Source organism: Puntigrus tetrazona, unplaced genomic scaffold, assembly GCF_018831695.1.
Source record: "Puntigrus tetrazona isolate hp1 unplaced genomic scaffold, ASM1883169v1 S000000002, whole genome shotgun sequence".
In the NCBI taxonomy this organism is placed as follows: domain Eukaryota; kingdom Metazoa; phylum Chordata; class Actinopteri; order Cypriniformes; family Cyprinidae; genus Puntigrus; species Puntigrus tetrazona.
The window spans coordinates 280,625-306,943 of NW_025047682.1; the positions used below are offsets into that span (position 1 = coordinate 280,625).

Genomic DNA, 26,319 nt, shown 5'->3' on the forward strand with positions numbered 1-26,319 from the left:
TATGGTGAAACGTACGGACAACAAACTCTTGAATGGTAGTCTATATGCAATCTCCAGCCGACACAACACCTCTTTCAAAAACGATGCATGAACGTGAACATCAAAAAAAAAAAAATCAAAGTCAAACGCAAACCAGACAAGTAACAAAGAGAAGTAAAAAATTTATTGCAGTATTTGCTCCTCCACACATGCTGGGGTTCCCTCGTCCCGCTGTGGGGTGTAGAGACCCAAACCCTGACCCAATACATCAAAAATCTACATTTACAAAAAAACCCTCCCTTCCATGTAGGCGACAGATACTGCATGCTCTGCTTTCAACTGAATAAATTATGTCCAGGAGACTCCATTTTACAGCACAAAAGAAGTAGAACATAAAGCAGAGGAGATGTTTAAAAGTTTATTTCCCTGGAAACTGAGCTAAGCTAAAGAAATCCATCCGGTGCTAGGTTAAACTCCAAGGTCACTTTATTAAGAACATCAACAGACTAATTTCCAACATTCACTTTAGGTTTATTTCTTTAAACAGATTTTTTTTCGTCAGAGATATAAACATTTTTTGTTTCTGTTTTGTGTTAAACTATGATACAGTGGAGGGGGGGGGGGGAATTCAAACAACCAAGTTGCTGCACAACAGCGAAGGAGCTCCGTTTCTTTCTTTTCCGTTTAACTTAAAAGATGTACAGGAATCACATCTACATTTCCAAACAGACCACACTTTTAAAATCGTCGTTCCTTAATCCGACCAGTTCCTGCCTTGGATCTTAAAACCTGTGAAGTCTGTAGTACTCTTTTTCTCTCTCCGACTTAAGTTTACAAAACGTTAAATCCTGATGAAGTTTGGCTGCTGAGAGTCTGTTGGGTGTAACAGTTCCAGAGTTATTACAGATTTAATTAGCTGGAAGTTCCTTCCTTGGCTGCGTACAGTGAACGTAAAGTCTGCACTACTTTGTTGGACAGTTTGTGCGCGCTTGTCAAGGCAATTTTCTTGTAAATAATGTCAGACTCCTTTATAGTGTCCACCCAAGGCACCAGTTTTCGTCCGTCGCGTTTCTTGGCCTCTGCCCAGGTGCCGGAGTACGATCCGGCCATCCAGCGAACGCTGTAGCCTGTGCTTGTCTTCTGAATAACACGCGCTATCTGTGGCCGGTCCTTGTACTTAGGGCAGCAGATAGCGATGACGTCCATGGCTTCTACCGTTTCGTTCATGTGACCTGATGCCTCGGATTCTCCACCTCTTCTGGATTTCCGTGACGACTAGAAGGGAACAAAAACATGGCGTTTTAAAGTGACGGTAACGTTGGACGCCGAGAATCGAATGAAAACATCATCAGCGGGTCTCTCTTACCCCAGGAGCCTTTTCGTCTGCATCACTGTCGTCGTCGTACGAGTCAGCAGCATTATTCTTGGGGCTGGAGCCTCCTAGTAGAGCAGTGATGGCTTTATTTCGAGCGTGGATACTGGCTGAAGCGTCCCCTTCCTCATCCTCCTCATCTGGGTCCAAGTGCTCCATTAGTACCTTAAACTGTGCAATAAAACGTAATAATAAAAAAAACAATAAAATATATATAAAAAACCAGAAAAAAAATCAGTTTAATTCATTTCAGTAAATCTATATATATATAAAAAAAAATAAATTACATTTTAATAAATCAATTCAAGACGATTCAAAGAGTCATGTGTGTCAATAATTATCTTGAAATATTTAAGATTTTTATTCCTCATATCTCAAAATGTCTTTGTTATTTTAGTATTATTTATACAGCGTTATTAATTATATATAGTATTATATATAGCATATATTAATATATCATATATTAATATTAATTCATATGTTGAACTTTTATATCTTCTGTTTATTTTTTTTTATTTAAAAAAATTAAAGAAATATATTTTATTCAAGCATTAGTTTAATTAATATATTTAGCTCAGTTTGCATATAATAAATAATTAAATCACTCTACCTTGTCTTAACTAACAATGTTTAAAAAAAGGGACAAACTTAACTATTATATTAAAAAAAAAAAAAAAACATTATTTGCCTTGAAAAAAAACAAAATAATTTGAAAAACCGAAGAAATAATTACAGCTTTAAGCAATTTTCAAGTTATTTAGAGCAAATAAACATAAAATAATAATATATGTGTGTGTGTTTCTTTTCTTTCCATATATCCTTTATTATGAATCAAAGCAAATAAAAAAGAAAATCTGAATGTTTACATCTAAATACTGTCTGACGACTCTCCTCTTGACATCGTAAGTAAGATCTGAATTGGACAGGTTGTTCGTCAGGTAGTCCAGTGTCTGCCGTGGGTTGAAATGCACATTGCCCTTCCTGTTTACAGCCTTATCATAAACCTTTGCAGATTCCGTGGGTGAGTACTTCTGAATTTTACTGCAGGAAGAGACCAAGATGCCTTTGTTATAGAGCCAGTGACCATTTACACATTACATACGGTCTGTCAGACGCGCAGGTACAGCTCACCTGTCAGAGAAGCCGTAGAGGTTCTTAAGGTGCTGCTTGAGCATCAGGAGCAGCAAGATGCCCTGAGAGGCATTGGCAAAATCCAATAAGGGCTCAGGGTTGTCAGGCAGACGCAGCATGACCTTGTCCACGTCCTCCAAGTCGAGGTCTGAATCTGAGTCAGAGTTCACCGCAGCGGATCGTCTGGGTTTCTTCGGCCGACGGATGACATCATCGCTGCTATCACTGTCACTGCTGCTTCCTCTGCTACTCTCATCTTCTTCCTCGGAGCCATATTTTTTCCCTCTTTTTTTCTTCTTTTCCCGTGGTCTTGGCTCTTTGAGCAAAGACTGTGACACAAGGCAGTATTGTTAGAAAACAGTCAACATTCATGTCAGCTCTCGGAAAAAAAAAAAAAAAAAAAAAAAAACATTGGAAAAAAAGAGTGGTGCATCCAAAAAACAAATAAACAAAACAAGATATACTTATTTTAACAAGAAAATGAAAAGTACAAAAAAAATCTTATATTCTATAATATAAGTGACCCTGTACCACAAAACCAGTGTTTTTTTTAAAAAGATACATAAAAAAGCTTTCCATTTATATTTTTTTTAGGATAGGACAATATTTGGCTGAGATACAACTATTTGAAAATATGGAGTCTGGGCGTAAAAAAAAATCTAAATATTGAGAAAATCACCTTTAAAGCTGTCCAAATGAAGTCCTTAGCAATGCATATTACTAAACTAAAGTAAAGTGCTGATATATCTACAATAGTAAATTTATAAAACATCATCTTTATGGAACGTGATCTTTACTTAATATCCCAATGATTTTGGCATAAAGGAAATCAAACATTTTGACCCATACAATGTATTTTTGGCTATTGCTACAAATAAACCCCCAGTCACTCAAGACCAGGTCCAGGGTCTTATATAACAGAAGTTACAGTAAAAGGATAGAAACTGAATACAGTTAAAAAAGAAAAAAAAAGCACACACTCTTTGAAGGACTGCAGCAGGTTGCTGCCGGACACTGATAGTGTGATGTCTACATGGTGCATGATGAACAGCGGCTCTTCCTGACTCTGATATGGGAAGCAGGCAAGATTGTCTGCGACATACAGCAGCATGTTCACGTCTGACTTCTGCGTGGGGGAAAAAAATAAAACTGCATTATTTAAGAATCACAGGGCACTCAAAATGCTGACAGATACAGAAAAGCATAAACTAGATCTACAGAAGAGAACACAAAATATAGAAATCGACAGTGACATTTAATGCAAAACTTTATTTAAAAAAAAACAACACTGACCGCGTTGTCATCAAACAGGTTGAGAAGCGAGATGAGGAAAGCCCTGCGGTGTTGTCTGTTTCCGCGCACCATGGTGTAGAGGTGAGAGCAAAGAGCCGTGTTTGTCTCATCCTGACGGAAACCCCTGACTATTGTGTCTTTTGAATCCACAATGGCTTGCTGCACCTGATAGGACATCTTCATCCCTGCCACAGCCTTCATCTGTTTGGATGGCATATATGGCCGGGGTTATTTTTGTATTAATTGACATATTAATATTAATTTGGCATTAATCTGGTAACACTTTACAATAAGGTTTATTAACATAAGTTACCTACATTAGTTAATTAATAATTTCAGCATTTAACAATGCATTATTAAAATCTGAAAAACATTTGTTAATAGTCAATGCACTGTGAACTAGCATGAAACAACAATAATTAAGTTTATTTTTATGAACATTAAAGATGAATAAATGGGCATGCATTGTTCATCGTTTGTTCATGTTAGCTAATACTTTAACTGTAAATGACACCTTACTGTAAAGTGTTACCATTATTATTATTTTTCACCATTTAATTATTTCTACATTTCTGTAAACATTATCTATATTCAGTTTTCATTTCAATTTCAGCTGTTTTATAGTTTATCACTCTGATATGTGATTATATATTTATTTAATCCTTATTAAACCAGGCAAGTTCTTAACATGTTTTGTTCTGGGGGGTTTTTATGCGTATATACAATTTGTATTAATTTTCCTTTAGGTCTTAGTTATTTTAATAATTTAAGTTATTTTAATAATTTAAGTTCAATTAAAACTAAATAAATAGCTTTGGCTAAATAGCTTTTATTTTTTAAATCAGCTGTTAACTTGTTAGCAGCAGCTATATGATGGTGTAACAATTATTAGTTTTCATTTTTATTATTATTGTTCTTATAACAATTTGGGTTTGAAAAAGGGATTTCAATAAAAAAAAAAAATAATATATATATATATATATATATATATATATATATATATATATATATATATATATATATATATATTTTATTAACTTTTTTATGGTTTTAGCCTAATGCACCTAATATTAAAATTTATGACATGACAAATGCATGGGAGTTGTTCAAATCCACTTACGTGAATGAATCCTGTGTATTTCTTATCAATCTCCACCAGCTGTTGATCAGCTTTATTCCTCATTGTGGGTTCCAAGTCGGTTCCCATTGCGATAAGATACGGAACGCACTGATGAAGGAGGAAACAAGTTAAACCAAAGGCTCTCTCAGTCCAGTTTCAGGAGAGTTTGTGCAGAGGACACGTACCTGTACGGGATGAATGAGGCCTTGGCTGAGCGTCAGGGCGATGACATTGAGGGCAAAGTGCCTTACACTGGATTGCGTGTGGAAAAAGCTCTCCAGCACCTGCTTGAGGTAGAGCTGCATGATAGAACTGCTCATTCCAGATGAGATGTCACCCATCTCTTTCAGGTCCTCCTGCTTAGACATCTTCTTCCCTGAAAAGACCAAAGGCAAAGAATGAGAATAAAAATAGCTGACTGGCTAGCTGCTTAAAAGTGACAGATGCATTGAACGCAGACAAGAACATCCTTTATAAATGACACTCACACTCCCTGTCGGCTTCCTGCATGCGCGAGTCTTCCTCCTGCAGGTATGTCTGCAGGTTCTTTAGCACCTGAATCTTCAGATTCACTGACGTTTTCCTGTCAGCCAGGAGGCAGTTGTACAGGTTTTTCACATCTGAAGCAAACATTAGCCCTGGGTGCTGGATGAACAGGAAGCCTGGAAAACCAGATCATGGTTTTGTTTACATTGAGTAACGTGAAAAGAAAAAAAAAAACAAGAAATGTAGTGATTATGGAGAGCAAGTATTCACCTAGACCAATGATGGCCTTGGTCTGGACCTCCTCATCCTCATTTTTAGTGAAATACAGCAGCAGTTCCAGCACTTTGTCCTTTATGACCACCTGAAAGAGAAGACCATCGTGAATCAGACGTGTAAAAAAGTGCATAACAAAAAAACATTTGCAGGCCATTAAGATCATTTCATATTATGACATGATGCTTAAATGACATTTCACGACAATGACAAGTATATTTTCCTCAAAACTCTCATTCTCATAATGTGTCCGGATTATTATTTTTTGTACAAACATTTCTCATTATTGAGATTTGTCTTTAGAGCCACATTTTTTAAAAATTCACAAACATTCTGTGTGTGTTTTATATATATATATATATATATATATATATATATATATATATATATATATATATATATATATATATATATATATATAAAATTAAAGATGTTTTAATTAGATATAGGACTAATTATACATAAACATGCAATAAATGTATAATTAATACTATAACTGTAATTCTAATACATTTCAATTTATTCATTAAGTAAACAATTTTGATTGTGCTAATTTATAAAAACCTGTTATTTAATAGAGCAAAATGAAAAAAATATTTAACAACAAAATTTGTGAAGACTAACACAATTACAAAAACCTTCAGTGATCTAAAAGGAAATTCTATTATATATGAATGCGACAAGTCTATTATCTTGTTATAATTGCATACATTTCCTTAAATTCAAGACTTATAAAATCAAGAAATTATCAGGATTTTACCTTATTACTGCCTTTGAACTCCTCTTGGTCAAAGTCAAAGTGTCGGCAGAGGGCACCCACAGTGAAGAGTGAACGCAGCAGAGCAGGTTTATTAGAGACCAGTACAGTGCTGTTCGGGTCTTCCTGATGCTGCAGCTTCAGCTTGTTTAGTGCTCCTTCACATGAAAGAAAAATAAAACACTCTCAGCATCATAGAAGAGCAAAAGACTCCTGAAAAAGGCATTGTTGAAATGTACTACTCACCATAGTATCGGTTGAAACAAGACCACACAAACTTGTAGTTATGAGTGACCTTATTGACAACCGCACCGAGACAACTCACACAGTGCTGCACAACCTGCGGGAAACAAGGCAGATGGCACCATGAAGCTTTTCACGTACAAACTCCTGGACGGCAGAGCTGCTGATACTCGCTCTCCAACTGACCGTCATGCCGTATTTGATGATGAGCTTCATCAGGTCTTCTTCGATGGTTGTGAGGAAGTTTTCACTCGGATGGTCCATCAAAGGAACAACGAGCTCCAGGATTTTAGCCACATTACAGATCACCATAAAATCACTCTGAGTCTACAGTGACAAAAAAAAAAAAAAGCACCTTCACTCTCTGGTCTCTAGATGGCAGCACAACACCATTTATTGCAACATTCCCAGAAAGCATACTCACGTTACACTTTGTGGTCAGGTACGGCTGCATAGTCATGGCATGCTTCACCATCAGCTGGGGGCGGATCTTGCTGAACAGGTACAGCGTGGTGATACATGCGACTAGACGATTGGATGTCAACCCTTTATTTTCACAGTCTGCAACAGAAAAATAAATAAATAACTCACCAAAAGTTCAATTAAGGTAAATCCTATGCTTCATAATTTAATACAGCTCATACCAGCGAGAGACTCCTCGTATTTCAGAATATGATCCACGAGACTGTCCACCAGCTGAGCACAAGCCTTCCTGGCCGGTTTGTACGAAGCATCCTCTTCCGACTTTAGGAGCTGTGATAACACAGATTAAATCAACGGTTAGGTTACCTGAAAAAGTTCATTTATTCCAGTTCACACTTCCTCTGGGGCGATTGCTTTGTTCAGTTCAACTGAGCAAGGCAGAATGTACAACTTTCCTACTAAATAACAACAGAATGGAATCGAATGTATATGTTGCTCTTCTAATTTCATCTTCCAAATTTACAACCAACTACCCCACTAGTAGTTACCATCCCAGATCTCAGAGAACCCTTAAATGCACTACTACTAAGCTTAGGGAAAAAACCCCCCAAAAAAACAACTAAATTGGCCCTGAACCATAGATGAGCAACTTACATTCTGAAGGAGCTGCTCGAACCAGTCGTAACCGGAATCCCTGCATGCAGCGACCTGAGAGACAATGATTAACGTCAGAGAGACATAATGTGACCTTAACCGTGTATTAAAGTACATGTCCTGAGGGTCAGATTTTAGCCCACTCTGCAGATCCTTACCACATCTGTGATGTTGAGAATCTTGCGAGTCATGGCCTCTTTATCGTGATTAGGTGTTGGGGTGAACCAGAGCTTCTGAAAGGTCTCATTTACCAATTTCTAAATAAAAGATGGCAAAAATAAACTGGTTAAAACATGACGTCACAATAAAAAAAATATATATAAATTAAACATTTTGAATGCTTAGAAATTTATTTAGTCCCCTTAAATAAGTTCTCTTTTTTTAAATTGGACAACTAGCTTAAATCAACTTAAATATCTTGTTTCATTATAGTACTTTAGTAAACACAGAAAACAAAACACATACATAAATCATAAGTAGGTGGATTACAGATTTGAAGAGTAAAACACAACTAACCTTGATGCCTTCTTCATCATTGACCCTCCTGATCATCTTTACACACATCTCTGTGATCTTGTTAAAGGTGGGCTGCTCCAGACAGATGTCCCGCAGGATTTTAATAACTCTCTTCCTCACACTAATGCCTGTGTCCTACAGAAAACATTTGCCAGCTCAAATCAGTCTACGTGATGCATTTAAAGCAATCAGTTTTCAGTGCTAACTGGACATAAAAAGCATGTTAAATTTACAATACGTTTGATAGATGGCCAATTATTATCCTTGCATAAACCCAAATGGAATAATCAACTTTTAAAGCAAAGAAGTCTTGCATTAAACTAGGGTTTTTTTTTTTTAATTTACCAAATTCATTATTTGGTGGACATGTAATACTGATCTGCACATGGTTGTTCACACTTGAAAAGGGAAAAAAAGTAACAAAAAGTAACAATTTGGCAACCATTGTTACAATTTTGTTGTTGTTTTAATGTACAAAATTATGACTTGCATAATAGGAAAAATAAACAAGAAATACTGATTAATTCATAATTTTATTACACAAGAACAGAAAATGCTGACTGCTACTGGATATGTCAAACAAGCTATTAGGAAAATCTGTTAAGAGAATTTTTTTTGCAGTTATAATGCAAAAAATATATCTGCAACACTGACAAATACGTATGGAAAGAAAAGCACAAACCAGGATGCGCTCGATCAGCATATCATAATACTGTTCAGTTAGCTGTGGTCGACTCAGTACGAAGCGCCCCAGCAGCTCTACCGCAGCTTCTCTCACACTAGTGGAATTATCCATCAGTCGGCCATGAACTCCTCGCTGCATGTCCGACTAAACCGAAAAAGCAAATAAAAATTTTTAAATATGCAAACACATTAAAAGCTTAGGTCTTTTTTGGAAACTGCACTGACCCGTGCCAGAATACTGGGATCCACCGCAACCACTTCAGAAAGACATTTCATCGCTTTAGTTCTCACTGCGATGGCACTTTCACCGAGAACTCTCAAAATCTACACACACAAATGGGGAGATGTAATACCAATTTGCAAATACAAAGAAATACTGCTGAGAGATGAAATGACCTCTAACCTGTGTGAGATAAATATCAAAGCTCTGTGCAAACGGCCTCATGGAGGCCAGATATCGCACAATAAGACACGAGTCCTCATAGTCGACAGTATCTGAATTCACTCTGTGAGAAAATACATAACAGGTGTCAGAAAAGCTACCTAACATATCAAAAAAATTTTTATTTTTGAGGTAAATTACCCCTTTAAGAAAGTAAAAAAAATTGCTGCTGTTAGTACCTCAGTGAGCTGAATTTCATTGTCGAGGTCTTGATAACAGACCGGAGGAACTTCTTGCGTGCTTCGGCTTTCTGCAAGATCTCACTAGTGGACTCGATGTCCCTTGCATGGTGCGGCCCATCAGATGAATCATCATCCCTCTGCGATTTCATGGCTTTTTCCGTCTCAGTGCTGGTGTCTCTGAACCACTGCGCGATGTAGAACTTCCGTGCAAACTTTTGGAAACAAAGATATCACAACAACAACAACATTAAAATTTTCTGATTTCCTGGGCTTTTTTGTTTGTTTGTTTTACCACATTAATATTTTCTCACCAGTAGTGATGGGTCAGTCTCTACGTTCTCATCCAGGTAATCCAGCAGGGCCTTCTGCAGCTGCTGAATCTCGTCACCACCTGAGTTCTGTAAAACACAAACTGGCATGAGTCTGCTTCTAGCAGTGAGGTATTCGCACTTGCGATGGGGCGGACTCTGCAGTTTACCTCTCCGAGGATGCGGTTGATTGAACGCTGGTCCATTTTGCTGGTGACAGCATCTTTGCGAAGACGAGCAGCCACTGTGCCCAGATAATCCAAAGAGGCCACTCTCAAAGCCATCTCTGTCTGCTTATTACTGAACTGGTGAACCTACCAAGCGAAACCAGCGCATTGTGTGAGTTTAACGCTACTCATTCTACCTGTGAAATATCAATCTGAAACTCACCAGCAGCCTTCCCAGAAGGCTCAGCAGCAGCTCTGCAGCTGGCCAATCAGGTTTATTCACTGTGGACAATAGATCCTGAACAAAGTTCTCAAACAGTGGCCTGTAGTCATCCTCACCTTGCTTACTACCACACCTGAAATTTAAACAAAAAACATACATAAATTAATTTCCATGAATTGCAAGATTTTTCTTGAAAAAGAATAAAGTAGCAGCTATCTACAAGTGTGTATACAGAGCATCCGTTGCTCAACCCTTTACAGTAATATTATTCAGCATCATTCCTGTCAGACGCCATCCCTCAAAATTTTTTTTTAAATAAAATAAATTAAATTAAATTCAAACATTCAGACAAAGAACAAAAACAGATAGCCTAAGTAAAACTACAACAATAATTTAGAGATGCAGGTGTTGTTTATCCTTAGATGGCATGGTTAAGTCCTTTTGAAAAGTGTCAGATAAAACAGGTGTTTCCTAAGAGTGTACACGCTTAACTTACATACTACAGTATGTAGACAAAGACATGATTTTACTGATCCCAGAAGAACATAAAACATGAAATATGTTTCAATATGTTTTTTTCCCCAACTGAAATGGGTTGAAATGTGTGGGTTGGAATAATGTCAGAGGCTTTTCTTACTTCTTGAGGAAAACGGAGAGGAAGTTTTGTGCTGTCCTCATTGCAGTCTCATATGAGTTTGTGATTAATACATCTTTATCAACCTGCAAACAAAAATGCAATAACTTTATAAAATAAGCCTAAAAAGGCATACCAAAAGAATAATATTACAAATAGCACTTTTTATTTTACAGATTAGATTTGTATTCACCTAGCGTAACTTTCTAATTAATCCAAAGAATCTTGAATATGCATGCATCATGTTCCCACAAAAATATTAAGCATCACAAACACTTTACAACAATGATGAGAAACTTTACTTGAGCACAATATTCCTGTTTTACTATATTCTGACCATATAAATGCAGCCTTGGTGAAAATATATCACTTAAGGACATAAAAAAAATCTAAAAAGACCTCATGTTTTGTTTTTTTTCTTTTTGAACAATAGTATAGAATGCATTCTCTGAAATGCCACTTCAATTAACTTCAGTTCCTTAACTCTTACCTTTCTGTCATTATCATCATCAGAGTCCCTATCAGAAGGCAGATGGACCACACACTGAATGAGCTGCAGAACTAGCGCTGTCACCATCTGAATGTACATGGGCTCTCCGTCCACATCACTGCTGTTCAGTCTGAACACAGATTATAGTCAATACACATTCTCACGTTGCGCCTTTAATGGCTGGTAGACCAGAGTGCAGCCTTTACCTGAAATTTCTCAAGTTTCTTTTGCTGGTTGGGAGTCTGGCGAGAGAGGTGAAGATCTCCTCCAGGATCAGCTGCCTGTGCTTTTCATATCTAGAAAACACCTGGAACATGCATAAGAACAATGTTAGACGCAGATAGCACAGCATAGCGTAAAGAAAGCTGAACTGCACCGATACTTACAGCCGTCACTAGTTTAATGGCACAAAGCTGCAGCTCACTCACATTCTCAACAAAGAATGGAGTGATACCTAGAGACGAGACCTGTAGAGAGAGAGAGAGAGAGAGACAGAGAGAGAAGCAGAAGAGATTTTTTAATTTTGCCAATTAAAGTATGAAATGCAAGAAAAAAAAAAGTTTACTGGTGCACAAAATGTTCGCCTTCATAATATTTTGCCTAAATGCAATAACTAGCTCCACCTCAAAAGCAACATTTTTTTTCAAATCTGTTAGGGCTGAGGTTCCAGCAAAGAACAAGAAAACTGTATTCAGATGCAGCAGCAGCCAGGTGTCAGACTCTCACCTGAAGGATGGTTGTGTCTGTCAACAGCTGAATCTCCAAGAGTTCAGATAGGTTACTGATAATGTCACAAACTTTGTTGTAGAGCATGATGGTAACTCTCTGCTTGTGCGTTGAGCACTTTGCTCGCTTGGCTTTTGAGCTTAGGGTTCCACCTGAAACGGAGCAAGAAGAGACATCATTTGGACAATTGTTGTGATGACCAGGTATGTGATGCAACAACTGTAACAATAACAATAGTACTACGATTCAAACTTTATTATTTAAATTACAAAAATTAAATAAAAAATACATTACTTTTGCAGTAATGCCATTTTTTGATAAATAAACGTATAAAAGTATTTATTAATTGTAATTATAGAAATAAATTAAGAAATAATAATTTTATATGATAACATTAAAATTGAAACACATATATATTTTAATGTATTTGAAAATGTAGACAATTCATGCGAGTCAGGTCAGAAAATAAAGAAATCTGCATACGTGTGGAAGAAAAAAATTTGAATTTTTTTGGGGAAAAAAACAAAAACCACACATTCACAAAAAAGTAATACATTTGTAATATATTTAAAATACATTTCATTCTAAATATATTTTAAACCTATTCACATATTTACTGACATATCTGATTTAAAACAAATAAAATTATAATTATAAAAAGTATTTTGTGATCTTTAAATAATCTTGGCCTTAAAATTATATTTAAAGTGTACCTGAAGTATACTCTAAGTATATTTTAGTATATCGAATACATTTTAGTATATTTATTTTTCACTAGGATAATGAAGCTTTGTCACTTTGTGGCCCTACCTGGCAAGGATAAAATTTTAGGAAGTCATAATGGAAGGGGAAGGATCTTATAGGTTAGGACACTATATGTTTTAATTTCCAAAACTGACCGCCATGAGGGTCCACCCTGTAGACAGGGTCGTACTGCGGGTACAGTGTGTTCTGTAGATGAAACTTGGTGTATTGCACGACCCTCTCGATAACATCCTCAATGTAAACGGCCTTCAGCATCCGTGCTGAGGTCATGATGTTAAGAGCCGTCAGACAAGCATCAGCAGATTTGGTGACACGTTCCATGATGAGGTCACGCCACAAACGCTCCTCGTCGTCCCTGTCGTTGTCCTGAAATCACAAGGACAGGGAACCTGTCAGCGTGAGTCAACAGCAAAGCCATTCTGCCAATAAAAACTACAATGATTCTTACATGATTCATAAGGGTGGAGAGCTTCGCGCCATCCTGAATATTTTTTTCCAGAATACTCTGGACCTTCACCATCTTATCAGTAGGAATCTGAAAATAAAATCAGTCAGCAATAAAAGATCAGGTATTGATGTGTCTGTCTTTTGAGCCTTGCCCCAGTCTCTTCTGTTGACAGAGGTGTACCCACCTTATGCATGATGCTCATAGCCTTTATTTTGGCTGATTCACTGCTTAACTCCGACAGCTGGTGTTTTCCGAGGAGCAGCTCCTGAGGAATCTCGTCATCATCTGTATTCATTAAATCAATTAGTGTCAAACTTGCAGAAGCATTCCAGTACAGCAGAATCTGAAATAATTTGAACAGTCAATGTCAAATGCAATAATTTCTGCATATTTGCACATTTACCTAACGATGTCAAGTCCACATCTTCAAGGTTTTCAAGAATGTTGTCGACACTGTTGGAAAATCTCTTGAACGTGGAGGAGTCCATCATTTCTGTGAAGCACAACTTGGATTACTAAAGATCCCAGCACTCAATCACTCAATGCTGGACACAAACTGAAAACCTACCATCTTCTGTCAGTTTGGGCTCGTAGGCTTTCCTCTTTTTCTGTTTTTCCTTCTTCTTCAACTTTCTGGCGACTGTTGTTGAAGGTCACAGTTATTCGATTTCCACCCTTCGACTCATTTGAGAAACACAACTGCCATCATAAATGATAATGTTTTTAACTGGTCACTTACGATCACTCAGGGTGGGTGGAGGTGAATCTTCATCCGAGTCCACGGGACTGCGTTCTTTGTATCGACTGCCTGAACTTCTCCGGCTGTCGTGGTGACCTCCACTTCGTCGATGATCTCCAGAACCCCTCCGGTCCTTTTCTTCATATTCCCATGCTTTGTCTCTGTCCTTTTTCGAACGCTTTGCAGGCACTAAAAGCCAGGAACAGTTTAATTATTCCTCATAATCAGGTTGAATCTGGACTTAAAGGGATATTTCACGTAAAAATATAAATTCTGTCATTAATCGCTCATTCTCATGTCACCCTCATTCATCTTCGGGACAAATTAAGATTTCAGTGTTTCAAGTTACAAGAATAGATTTTGTGTAGACAAAAATAACCTATAGTGCCATTATGGAGAGTATCACATACGTAAACAGCATATGCAACATATGTACACAGATACATTGTTTACATTCAGATCTTGGGTAAACAACGTATCAGCATGCATACATTGCATGTGTTGTTTACATATGTGATCATCTCCAAAATGGTGTTATAGGGTGATGCGGAGGAGATAAATTGCTTTCGTTTGTGAATTGCTGAGTGAAGTCATTAATTTTGTTCTTGTAGCTTCCTAAAATTACAGCTGAACCATTGATGCCACATGGATTACTTCAACAATGTTCTTGCTACGTTTCTAATCCTTGATCGTGTTAGGATCTTTGCTGTCTATAGAGGAGCGGAGAGCTCTCAGATTCACTCAAAATTATCTGTTGTTAGTGTTCCCAAAACAAACAAAGGTCTTACAGGTTTGTAACAAAAAAATAATAATTTATTAAGGGTATATTCACACCTGTCTTGTTTTTGAGAAACGTTAACACCTTTAATCGCTTCCCTGTACACACTGTTTTTAATACGTTTCACGTTTGATTTCTTTATACCTAGTCCTTCTTCTGCACAGTGCCACCATCATATATAAGCATGCTCTCATCACCGGATTCATATTGCATTAGTATTTGATACCAGATAATCCGTAAAATATTCCTTTTTTGAAATAAGATTAATAATGAATCCTGATTCAGATCAAGCAGGCACATTAAGTGTGAAAACAAATTAGATTAAGTATATTTACTTACATTCTACAGCGCTACCTTCATCATCTGAGCTGACTTCAGCATACTTGGGCTTCTCATTAGTGGAGCTGCGTCTTCGTTTATTTACTTTCACCCTCTCACACAGTGGCATACGGGAATCCATCTCTGCCAGCACATGATGAAAAAATTCCGTTAACACTGAATCATTGAAGCCCCCTACAGAGAGGGCTACACAAACTCTTAAGACAGTCTGTCAAATCTGTGTAAAACGAAAAAAACAAACAAACAAACAAAAAAACGCAATAGTGAGGAAAACAGGGGACATACCTCCAAATTTTCCATAAGACAACCTGCTCTTGCTTGACTTGCTGCGTGAATTACTGATCAATTTCTGGACCTCATCAATGGAAAGTTTCTTCAGAACAACAACAGGTTTGGCACCCTTATTGAGGTCCTCCACCAGGTCCAGTTTTTCTAATTTGACAAGTGGCTCAGAAAACAGCTCTAGCCGCATTTCCTGCATCACGTTACCATCTTTGTCCCGTTTCAATTTGGGAATGACAAAGTTCTTTAATGCACTCGATTTGCCCCCCAGTAGGTAGTTGGGAAATTCTGCTGCTTTACTGTCCGAGGACAGAGGTTTGTGTCCATCGAGCCGGTTTTTGTCTCCACTCCGCTTCTCGTCTTTGTTGTTGGGAGTTTTGTGGACTGACCGTTCAGGTTTTATTCGGGACTCTGCTCCACTACGAGGTTCCTGCTTCACCCGAGGACTGTCAGGACGGGAACGCTGCTCAGGAGACCGCTTGTCCCGGGCCTCTGTTGATTCTGTGTGGCGTTTCTTTTCTTGGTCTCGATCCCTGTCCCGTACCCTCTCCCGTTCTTTGTCCTGATCTTTTTCCCGTTCCCTGTCCCGATCTTTTTCTCGCTCCCTGTCCCGATCTTTTTCTCGTTCCCTGTCCCGATCCTTTACCCGCTCCTTGTCCCGATCTTTCTCCCGTTCCTTGTCCTGATCTTTTTCTCGTTCCCTGTCCCGATCTTTTACCCTCTCCCTGTCCCGATCTTTCTCCCGCTCCTTGTCCCGATCTTTTACCCGCTCCTTGTCCCGATTTTTTACGCGCTCCTTGTCCCGATCTTTCTCCCGCTCTTTATCCCGATCTTTTTCTCGCACCTTGTCCCTATCTTTCTCCCTCATCTTGTCCCGATCTTTTTCCCGCAGCTTGTCCCGATCCTTCTCCTGCTCCTTGTCCCGCACCTTGTCTCGATCTTTCTCTCGCTCCTTACCCTGATTTTCCCCTTCTTTTTCCCGTTCCTGGTCCCGATCTACGTCCCTGTTGAGTTCTACGCGGTTGGACTTAGATGTGTCTGGTCGTCGGACTTTAGAGCCTTCATTTTCCCGATCTTTTTGCCTCTCCTCTTTGCTCTCTCGAGTCAAATCTGACCGTCCTTCCTGTTTTCTGGGAGTTTCATGACCTTTTCCCTCAGGTCTTACTTTGTCCGGTTTACCATCATGTCTGTGCTTGGAGGTATCAGATTTCTTCTCCGAACTGACTTTGTTGGAGATCTCGCGGCGGTTCTCATGCTTGTGTTTGGGAGTCTCTGGTCGTCCATCTGAAACCGTTTTTTGTGGCGTAGTTTCCACCCGTTGCTTGATGACTTCTGGACGACCATCTACAGTCCTTTGCACCTCTACATCTGTCTTTGATTTAAGCCGCAAGACCCCGGTGGATTCAGAGCCATCTTCTGGCCAGCGCTGGGCCTCTGCTGCAGGCACAGGACAGGAGTCCACTGGCCCTTCCACCCTGCCTGCCTGCTGTAGGTCTATACTGACCATCAAGGCCGGCCGACTGGCTCCATTACTAGCAGCACAAGCTTCTTGAGGTACCAGTTTGTTCCCAGCACTGCATCCGCCACCTACACCAGGTGTCCCAGAAGCCCCTGCGGTGCCTGCAGCTCCTGGTTCCTGAGGGTACGAATCCTGCTTTCTCTTCTTCAGAGGTTTATCTGCAAAGTTAAGAGTCAAACAGGTAAGAAGCAGTATTCAACACATTAACATTTTCATCAACAAATATGAGGAGTTTGCTCTCAGATAAGGTGTAACTGTGCAGTTGATTGAAAATGGGTGCCTGGACAAATTAAAGCATTTAGACAATTAAAAAAAGCATGAACGCCAAGGGACAACTAGAAAATAAACACAACCTTTATCTTGAACTTCCTTGGAGCAGCGTTCTCGTTCTATAGCGGATTCCCTCTCGATCCTCTCAATCTCAGCAAGAGCATCCAGCTCTGCTTCATCGTAGGGGGTTCCACTAACTACCCCGGGCTGCTTGGCTGCAAGTGCCCCAGTGTTCTGTAGTACAGGAACCTGCTGGTAAGCCGACTGTTCACCCGAAAGACACTGTCCTGCGGAGAGCCGTTCCTGGGGGTTCCTGTGGTATGGTAAGCTATTGCACGATAGTTCATTCTCAGCATCTGAGCCATGCTCTACAGCCGACAATGGCTCAGCTGACTGCTCAGTCTCGGAAGACTTCACTCGAGACAACTTTATTGTTAGCTTTGTGGAGTCTTTAGTGGGTGAGCTGACAATGTCGTACATGGCACCTTTACTCCCCTCATCTTTCATTAACTTTTTCTGCTTCTTTTTTCGTTCGGGAGAGTCTAACAGGAGGTCAGGAGCAGCATCTCTTGGGGAGGTGTAGGGTGGAGGAGACTGAAGAATCAAGGGCGGCCGAGATCCAACTGAAATGCAACCAACAAAGTAAAAAAAAATCATACTTCTGTTTGAATCAGCAACATGGCAACATATTATGATCTTCTGGAATTAACTTGTTTGTTAGTTGGTTTAATTTTAGCATCTTTGCAGATCCATGTTACCCTCCATATCCATATGTTAAGCCTGACCTTGTGGGTCCAATCACTTTATAAGACGCAAAAAGCAAACAAAATAGGATTAAAAAATATTGTCACATTGTATTAAAAATTAACCTAACCTTCATCTCCAAAAGTTAACCAGATAGTCATTTATTTTTCATGAATTCATTCACAATGGGAGTTTTTCAAATATTAGCTTACATATGCGATGTAAATAAATGTATGCTAAGATAATTTTCTCAAATGAAAAAGGTAAAGGCTGGGTACTTTTTTCAGGAGCTGCGTAGTCTTAGTACTCCATGTACCTAAAGAATGGTCAACTTTTAATTAGGAAAAAAATGTATCTCTTTGGTCATTTTTGAGTGAGATGCTAATGACTTAATCAGATTAAATGATCTATGCTAAGATACAACTGAAATGTTATCGCCAGACCCTAAGATCAGCTGAATGGATTCAAAAACAGTAAAACTCAATTGTTTAAAACCAGGGAAGCTGGAAATTGCCAATTTTTAAAAATAGTGACGTGTTCCTTTAATATGAGGAGAGTATCTCATAGCTGCTTGCATCTGAATGTATTTCCTTGGTAGAACAACAAGCACACGCAGACTATACAGAGAGGTACAAGCATATGTGTAAAGGGTGCATGTGCAAAGTGACAATAACACAAATTAGACAGTGAATCTGGTATTTTCTCAAACTAACAGTAGTACACACCTGTCAGCAGTAAAGACTGTGGTACTTTTATGTACCAAAAGTCCAATTTTAGGAGGTGAAGAGGTGAAATGGGGGCTTAAAAGCACATCCTACCTAAAAATGGTATATGTGCAAAAAAGGTTTGATGTACCTTTTGGAGTTCCTTCACTTCCAGCAGGGGAGCAGACAGAGCGTACAGGAAAAGAGGCGTTCCTCATAGCGGGGTCACTCTCCTGTGAAAACACAGAGAAACATGGTTTGAAAAATGTGCTGTTAATACAGACTAGACACAATCAAATTAGGAAAAATAATCTGGAGGCAGAAATATATATTGACTTATAAAAACTTTTGTTGGCAAGCACTCACATCATTTCCAAGTCTCTGGACGATGCTGATGTACTCATCGTTGGAGCAATGCCTCGCATTATGATTGGAGTTACCCGAAACTTGACATGAGACCTTGTTGTCATGGATGTTCCTCATGCCACCAGGAACTATCGGACTGGATACAGATACTGCAACATACACACATTTTTTTTTTTAATTGTGAATAATCTGCAATGTTAAATTGTACACAAGAATATAACTGGTATATGCATTAAAAATTAAATGCACATTTCAGTTTTTGATTTCAACAGCAAGAAATGGTTTTCAGTCATATCATTCAGCAAGGGACAGGGAAAAAAAGATTCACTAAGAACCAACCTTATTAAAACCACTTTTCCCTGAGCCTTGAGGTGTTTTAAGACTACAGATACTGAAAATGGTGACAATCCTCTTGAGGTTCTCTTCAAAGGGGAGAGCAGGAACTCACCTTGCTGGATCTGTTGGTGCTGAGGGTAGCTGGGTGGGTGGCTGTACTGCATGTAGCCTGCAGGGCTCTGTGGCGCATACGGACTGGGCACTGGGCTATTCTGCTGGGGCATGTACCTGGTACCAGAACCCGCCTGAGGTTGAACATATCGGCTGTCGAATGAGAGAAGAAACAGTCAATATAAAGACTGGAAATGAAACCAGGTTTTTCTGCATATATTAATTACTTTAATCACACTATATGCCTTTCAAATGATATGCTGTTTGCCACTTACCTATCTAACCCAAATAAAAAGGAAACTGGAACAGTACCTGGGAGGGCTCGGAGTTATAGTGGTTTGCTGGTAGTTTGACGCCGGACTTCCATGCATTGAATTCTGAGGCATCTTGTACGGTGGTATCATTGGCTGTTGCATTAAACCTTCAAAGCAAAAAAAAAAAGACTGTCAACAAATTATGATTTAAAATGCTGACTTTGTGTGGCAAATAATGTGCCAATTTCAACTCATATTTGCCTTGCTGTCTGACTAGAACTCCAACTACATAGATTGGTTTAACTCAGCAATAAAATAACATTGTGCAATGTGTCACAAATTTCAAAAATGCTGAACACTTACAATATTTGCAAATTCACACCACTGTTCAAAAGTTTATTTTGAGTTTTGCTTAATTGAATTTTTTTTTTTCAGCAATTTTAAATAATGTTGTTTTAGACTTTATAATTTTCCGAAAAAATATTTAGCAGTACAACTGGCAGTTTGAACGGCATTTGGATTTCATACATCTAAAAATTATAATTAAAGCTACCACTAATTAACACTAACTAGAGTCTGGAAGCTATAAAAAATGGGATTTCTAATTCAGGGAGCTTAAACAGAGATCACAGAATAAAAGCATGCCCAGACTAAACAGCTTTATTTCTGCAGTTTCTCCTTACGGCCCTGAACCCCGTATCGGGTGGGCGAACTTTTCTCCCTGAAGACATTGGGGTTCCTGGACAGCACCGTCTGTAGCAGTAGAGGCACATCTCCTTCCGGGTCATCACTGCCCAAGTTGTCCTTCAGCTCTCTGCATGTAAAACCACAAAGACTGAATGAGATGCACTGATATTTCCCATATCGTCTAAAAAAACCACATTTGGTGAAAGTGCACCGAAGAAAGGAGGCCGAGATGAGATACTCACATGTGCTCGGTGGACACCTGGTTGAGGCTGTGGGCGAGCTGGGACACGAGAGTGTCATCCCGCCGGGACAGCAGACAGCTGACCTCCTCGGCGATCCTCCCATTATATAGCAGGCTCTTAGTGGTGGTGGCAGGTAGAGGGGAAGGGAGAGGCAGCTGATTTAACACTGAGAAATAAACACAAAAAATGAGTTATTCCTCATCACAACAGGAGGCATGAAATATTTCACTCATTTCAAGGGGACTTCCCATTTCGATCCAGTCACAAAAAAAATGATTGCCTGTACAAATCAAGTCCAAGGCCTATCGATTTAAAACGTATGCACATACATTTAATCAACATCTTCAATAGCCAATCACAAGAGGGCATTCTTCAGTATATACAGCCTGAATGAATATTTATAACGATTTTGAAGGTACACCAAGTAATTTTAACACCAAGAGAAATCAATAGTACTTTCGATAAATGTGTTTCACCGTGTTTGACAATAAGACACAGTATCCTATATTGGTGGTCTCCCTCTTATGTGGACTGTGTTCAAGTTAAATGATGAACTGAAAACTAGTACCTGACCATGATAAATATTACAATTATTTACGTTACATTTTTGCATATGTCTTCAAGACATACCATGTAAATTTATAATTTAAGGTAGCGAGCGTTTGTACAACTTACGGTCAGTGAGGCTTGCGATCCCAGCGAGAGTGGTGATAGGAACATGAGGCATATCCCCATTCATGCTGAAGAAGGGCAGGGGGCTCGCGTGGATGCACAGGTCGCTCAGTGTCGCTGCTCACTGATCCACCTTTACATCTTTCGCTGCAAGAGAAAGAAGACGACATGAAGACATCATCATCAGGTTCAGTATTAGAAGAATTTCTTTTCTGACATATGGAAACAATTGCAATTAAAATACTTTTAGGGATATTTATTTATTTTTATTTATATATTTATAATTTTTATTTTGTATACTATCAGTTAAAAAAAATCTATAGCCAACTTTTATTCAAAAAGGATGCATTAGTTTAAACAAATGTGGCAATTGTACAAAATATTTAGATTTTAAATGCGGTCCTTTTAAAATGTCTAATTATCAAAAAAAATCCTGAAAAGGGTTTCCACAAGAACATTAAGCAATACAAATCTTTTCAACATTGATGATAAGAAATGTTTCTTGAGAAGCACACCAGCCTATTAGAACGATTTTGTAAGGATTATGTGACCCTGAAGACTGGAGTAATTATGTTGAAAATTCAGCTTTGCCATCCCAATAATTAATGACATTTAAAAAATATTACAACTGTAATATTTTTATACTGTAATATTATTTAATAATATTACTGTTAGTAATCATATATGGGCAGCCTTTGTGTACATAATCCTGCTTTTAAAAACATTTAAGAAAAAATTTAGCAACCCATTTTTCAAATAGTAGCATATGTATTTTTATATAACTGGTTTTGCCTCTATATCACCACATTTTTCTTTATAACATGAGCACTAGATTTAAAATAACTAGTGTTTTAATAAACATGATACTGACTGCTAGCACTGACATCTGGAAATCTGGAATGTAAAACATAGAAACACCAAAGAAGGTAGCCACCTATAAAAGAAAAAAAATGAAGCCATGGAGCTATATACATAAAAACAAAAACGTTCATCTTAAACTTACCATATGCATTATGAACAGAACAAAAGAGGCACCAAGCAAGGCCAAAACTACACGCGCATCTGCTCATCAAATGGGCTTTATTTTGTAGTTGCCCCTCCCCCTATGCTTCTAAAACTGCCTGCACTCCTCTAGGAGGGTTTCCCATCAGGCAGTGGGACAGGCTGCAGGAGACACGGTCCTGTTGAAACAGGAAGGTCTTCCCCAGACGGTTGCAACAAATTTGGAAAAACCTAGAGTTTGGCTTCAGCTGTATTCGGCTGCTCAAGAGCCAATCGTTTCCTCCAGCAAACCACCAGAGTCTCAGTGAGACTCCAACATCAATTCCAGAACATAAAAGACGAGCAGCTGCCTGTGGATGCCCTGCATTTTACTGCTACGAGAGCAACTGGAAGCAGTGCAATGGAGGAAACGCACAGAAAACACAGCTAAAAGGAAAAAATTACATGAGATGAATTGCATTTTCTTTTAATGGTAGTGGCCTATGTAACAAAAAAGACACAGACCAATATTGTTTTGTTTTTTTTTAACCGTTATTTATTTAAATTTTTTAAATGATTAAAAAACAATATTCAGGGCTAATTTATTATTGTTAATATTGTTATTATCAATAGAAACAACGTTTTAGACAAACATTGCAAATATCCTATTTAATATTATTATTATCAGAATGATGATAATTACAATAATTAACAATATTAATGACGATGATCGATTAATATAATTTAGTAAAACAAATTTTTTACATTATTAACATTACATATATTTTTAATAGTAATATTAGAATCACGTAATAAACAATTATAATTATTGTTGTTATTATTATGCACAATAACAAAAACCATTATTATTTATATTTAGAGATTGATTTGGAGAACACACACTTCTAGTTCAGTTTTTGACCAAACCTTTAGCGTTCGGGAACAAGTACAATTTTATATAAACAGTACCACTAAGAACTTGCAGAATAATCCAATAATTCTACAGGTGGTTCAGGCTGGATGCAGTGATGGGTACATTAGCATAATATTTAGGCTAATTAAATAACATATCAAAAATGAATATACATTGTGCAACACAAATAGTTATGCATGGGTAAGAAAGAGCTTTTATCCACATGGACTACATATAAACCAGTATAGCTCAAACTTGATTATTACTCCCAACCAAACGGATCCTGACAAGTGCTCTCTCTCTCTATTTCAATATCTATTTATCTAGTTTGGGTGACTCATCGTGGCATCTTATTTACTGGCCAGAGAATAGTGCAATATTGAAAGAAAACCAGGAAAATTGCTACAACAGGAACAAATATCAAGCAAAAGCATCAAATTATGGTCAACTGGCAAGTCTTTTAAAGTTCATCTTAGGACAAACTTGATCGTGTCTGCTAATTTATTAAAAGGTAAATACATAAGTATGTAAAATCTCATTCCCAGTTTACAGACACAGCTCAATGTTACCGCAGCACCAGCTGCTCCCATAAAACTCCACAGCAATTTAAACCTACAAATCTGACAGCCTTTCATAAACGCAAGCGATTTCGACAGTAATCCCTTCTCAGAATCTACTGTTATGAAGCCAGGATCTTGTCAACACACACCGAACTTTAAATATAACGTTTGGTGTTTGATTTGTGCGGGGTTTGGATATCAGCTGCTAAAGCTAACCGAATCCTAGCAGCATTTCATTCATTCATTCAATCAGTCAATCTTAGCAGTCATAACAACTCTTTCAAACGCAAACGGCATTTGTACAATCAATAAAGGCTCAAAATTTTGTTGTAAAATATCCAAAATAAATGTATTTTGTATAACGATAAGGAAAGTTTGTTTATACAAGACTGATCATTTTATTCTGTTCTTTAGAAGCACATGAGCATTATAAACATATTACAAGATTTGAATAATATTACTAATCTCGATATGACTTCAGTCATTTCATATATGCTTAAACCTCAGAGAAAACTAACAGTAAACAAGCATACAAACTAAATTCATATTCAGCTTGGTACGTGAAAATTTAGAGCTGCAGGTAAAATCCTATGAATAACAGTTATGTTTTTTTTAGATGCCAGCATTATTCAATACAAGTGTGTATTGTGTGCTCTGTATTTTGACAGATTCTCTAAGGTTTGCTCTAATTAGACATTGTGGAGCTCATTAATAAAACTATTCTCATCTCTAGTAAGTCCAGCTTTAAGAAGGGGGTATTGTTTATTCTTATGAATAGTTAATCAGGTTTACGATCTGATCTAGACGGTTATGATATCAGGATGCTCAATAAGAGGAAAGTTTTTGTTGATTCTTACAAACGGCTAATGAGGACTGCTTAAAAGTATTATTGTTTATACTCTAATGCCTATTAAGTTCTGCTCGAAAAACGAGAGTATTGTTTATTATGATTTCCAGTTAATGTGGATTGTTCTGATATGATTTTGTGTACTCTGACAGATGCTGGAAACGATTTCACTCTACAAGCACAGCATTGTTTACTCTGATGGAAGGTGAATGAGGTTTACTCTGAGAGGACAGTATTGTTTACTCTGGTCTGCGGAGCTGCAGGCCTGCATGACTCTTATCTCCGGGCTTTAGGTTCAGCTGCACACCTGCATCTCCAGACGAACCCCCCCGGACCGCTCGAGTCCGTTTAAACGGCCCGTTTTGGCCTTTCGTTCGCGAACCATCCGAACCGCGGATTCGCCTGCGGGCCCGCACCGAGCTAACGCGTATGCTAACGCGGAGCGAGGGCTGCACAACACCGATAACCTTTCGGAAAGTCCGAAGCAGTCCCGCCCCGAGAACGGGCTGCCGTGCTTCCAGTGGAACCAGCGAAACGGGCCGGGCGCATTTACCTGAGGCTCTGTTGTTGAAAGGTGAAGGTGGAGGGGTTCGGGCTCGCTGTGTCCCTCTCACAACAATAATCCGGGTCGCACCGCTTCCTCTCACTGCGAACATGAAGACGGACTGGAGGCGGTCATTCCTCTCGTAGGCGCCCGCGGAAGCTCGCACTTTACTCCGGACGATGGCAGAAAAGGATTCGGTGCCGAAAGGCTCCTGGGCTCTCATAAAAGAATCCACACAGACTCTCTCTCTCTCTCGCAGAACAAAATGCCGACCGGAAGCACTGCTGCAGGAATGACTCCCTCCACCGGCGCCGAACCAACCAGCAGCGACCCGCCGACTTCCGCTGCCTGCTCTCCTCCCCTTCCCTCCTTCTTCCATCCGCCGCTTCCCATCCTCTCCTCTATCATCCTCCGCTCTGTTTTCTTCTCCCCTCTGTCTTCGTTCACGCGTTCGCTTTCCAGTATGCATTAAACGTGTGTGAATAACGCGAGGGGTTATTAGGAAAATGCACTTTTTTCATTCGAGGCAAGAAGCTACAGCAAAACCGTTGTTTTTGAACTCGCTTGTCAGTTTTGGGGGTCTGTGGTGTTTTTGCTTTCATAACAAACAGACCAGCCTAAAGGAAACATCCAATATACAGATTAAAGTGTTTAATTTATTGCATTCAAATTGTTTGCGTCTGTAGATTTCGATTTCGATATAATAAAGGACGTTTAAAAAAAATCATGCATTGAGCCAGACATCTCCATATATATGCGCAGATATCATATATCAGTCTACTAATTTATATGAACATTTTATTTGATTTTATGATTAAAATGTGTTTGCATTTCAGATTCTGATAAAGATGCAAATGAATGCATTTTATTCAGATAATGCGTAATTTGCATATTTATGTCTTACAGAAAACTTGTAAAATGTCTTTTTTTATATATATAAAAATGTAATTTATTAACGTGCTGCAGTTATCCAACTGGGAATGCATGGTGATATCTATTAGTAAAAAATCAAACTGTGGTGTCTTAAATTTGGGCAAAAAAAAGTTGACCTAAAATAATTGATTAAATGAAGAATGTTTTTGTTTGTTATTATTAACGTTGATATTACACGAATA

General features: G+C 38.4%; 1 protein-coding gene across 2 annotated transcripts; it reads right to left on the bottom strand.

The window, feature by feature from the left end:
- Window positions 1-141: 141 nt before the first annotated feature.
- On the bottom strand, window positions 142-25,514 carry nipblb (NIPBL cohesin loading factor b). 2 transcript variants are annotated; one of them, XM_043229305.1, is made up of 47 exons: window positions 25,214-25,514; window positions 21,363-21,506; window positions 20,688-20,853; window positions 20,442-20,572; window positions 19,817-19,925; window positions 19,506-19,657; window positions 19,058-19,206; window positions 18,843-18,924; window positions 17,327-17,866; window positions 15,458-17,131; window positions 15,173-15,295; window positions 14,056-14,244; window positions 13,885-13,956; window positions 13,720-13,809; window positions 13,501-13,601; window positions 13,317-13,403; window positions 13,003-13,234; window positions 12,104-12,255; window positions 11,764-11,844; window positions 11,584-11,684; window positions 11,378-11,507; window positions 10,891-10,973; window positions 10,254-10,386; window positions 10,034-10,177; window positions 9,867-9,953; window positions 9,553-9,767; window positions 9,335-9,437; window positions 9,157-9,255; window positions 8,930-9,076; window positions 8,248-8,382; window positions 7,890-7,988; window positions 7,732-7,785; window positions 7,299-7,407; window positions 7,079-7,215; window positions 6,841-6,981; window positions 6,658-6,751; window positions 6,415-6,569; window positions 5,652-5,742; window positions 5,384-5,557; window positions 5,081-5,271; window positions 4,896-5,003; window positions 3,776-3,976; window positions 3,464-3,608; window positions 2,483-2,813; window positions 2,218-2,392; window positions 1,346-1,522; window positions 142-1,254 (listed from the first exon to the last, which is right to left on the bottom strand). In XM_043229305.1, exons 2-47 carry the CDS (start codon window positions 21,424-21,426, stop codon window positions 892-894), a joined length of 8,316 nt encoding a protein of 2,771 aa, XP_043085240.1. In that variant the 5' UTR covers window positions 21,427-21,506; window positions 25,214-25,514; the 3' UTR covers window positions 142-891. The 2 variants fall into 2 exon arrangements, with proteins under 2 accessions (XP_043085240.1, XP_043085239.1); XM_043229304.1 differs by having other exon boundaries at window positions 2,483-2,810; window positions 3,461-3,608.
- Between the last annotated feature and the right edge of the window lie 805 nt (window positions 25,515-26,319).

Coding starts and splice junctions, on each gene's coding strand:
- nipblb (XM_043229305.1), bottom strand. CDS start 21,426: ATGAATGGGGATATGCCTCATGTTCCTATCACCACTCTCGCTGGGATC. Junction 9,077..9,156: donor ATCCCAGTATTCTGGCACGG/GTCAGTGCAGTT, acceptor TTTTCGGTTTAG/TCGGACATGCAGCGAGGAGT. Junction 6,570..6,657: donor TTGTTTCAACCGATACTATG/GTGAGTAGTACA, acceptor TTTCATGTGAAG/GAGCACTAAACAAGCTGAAG.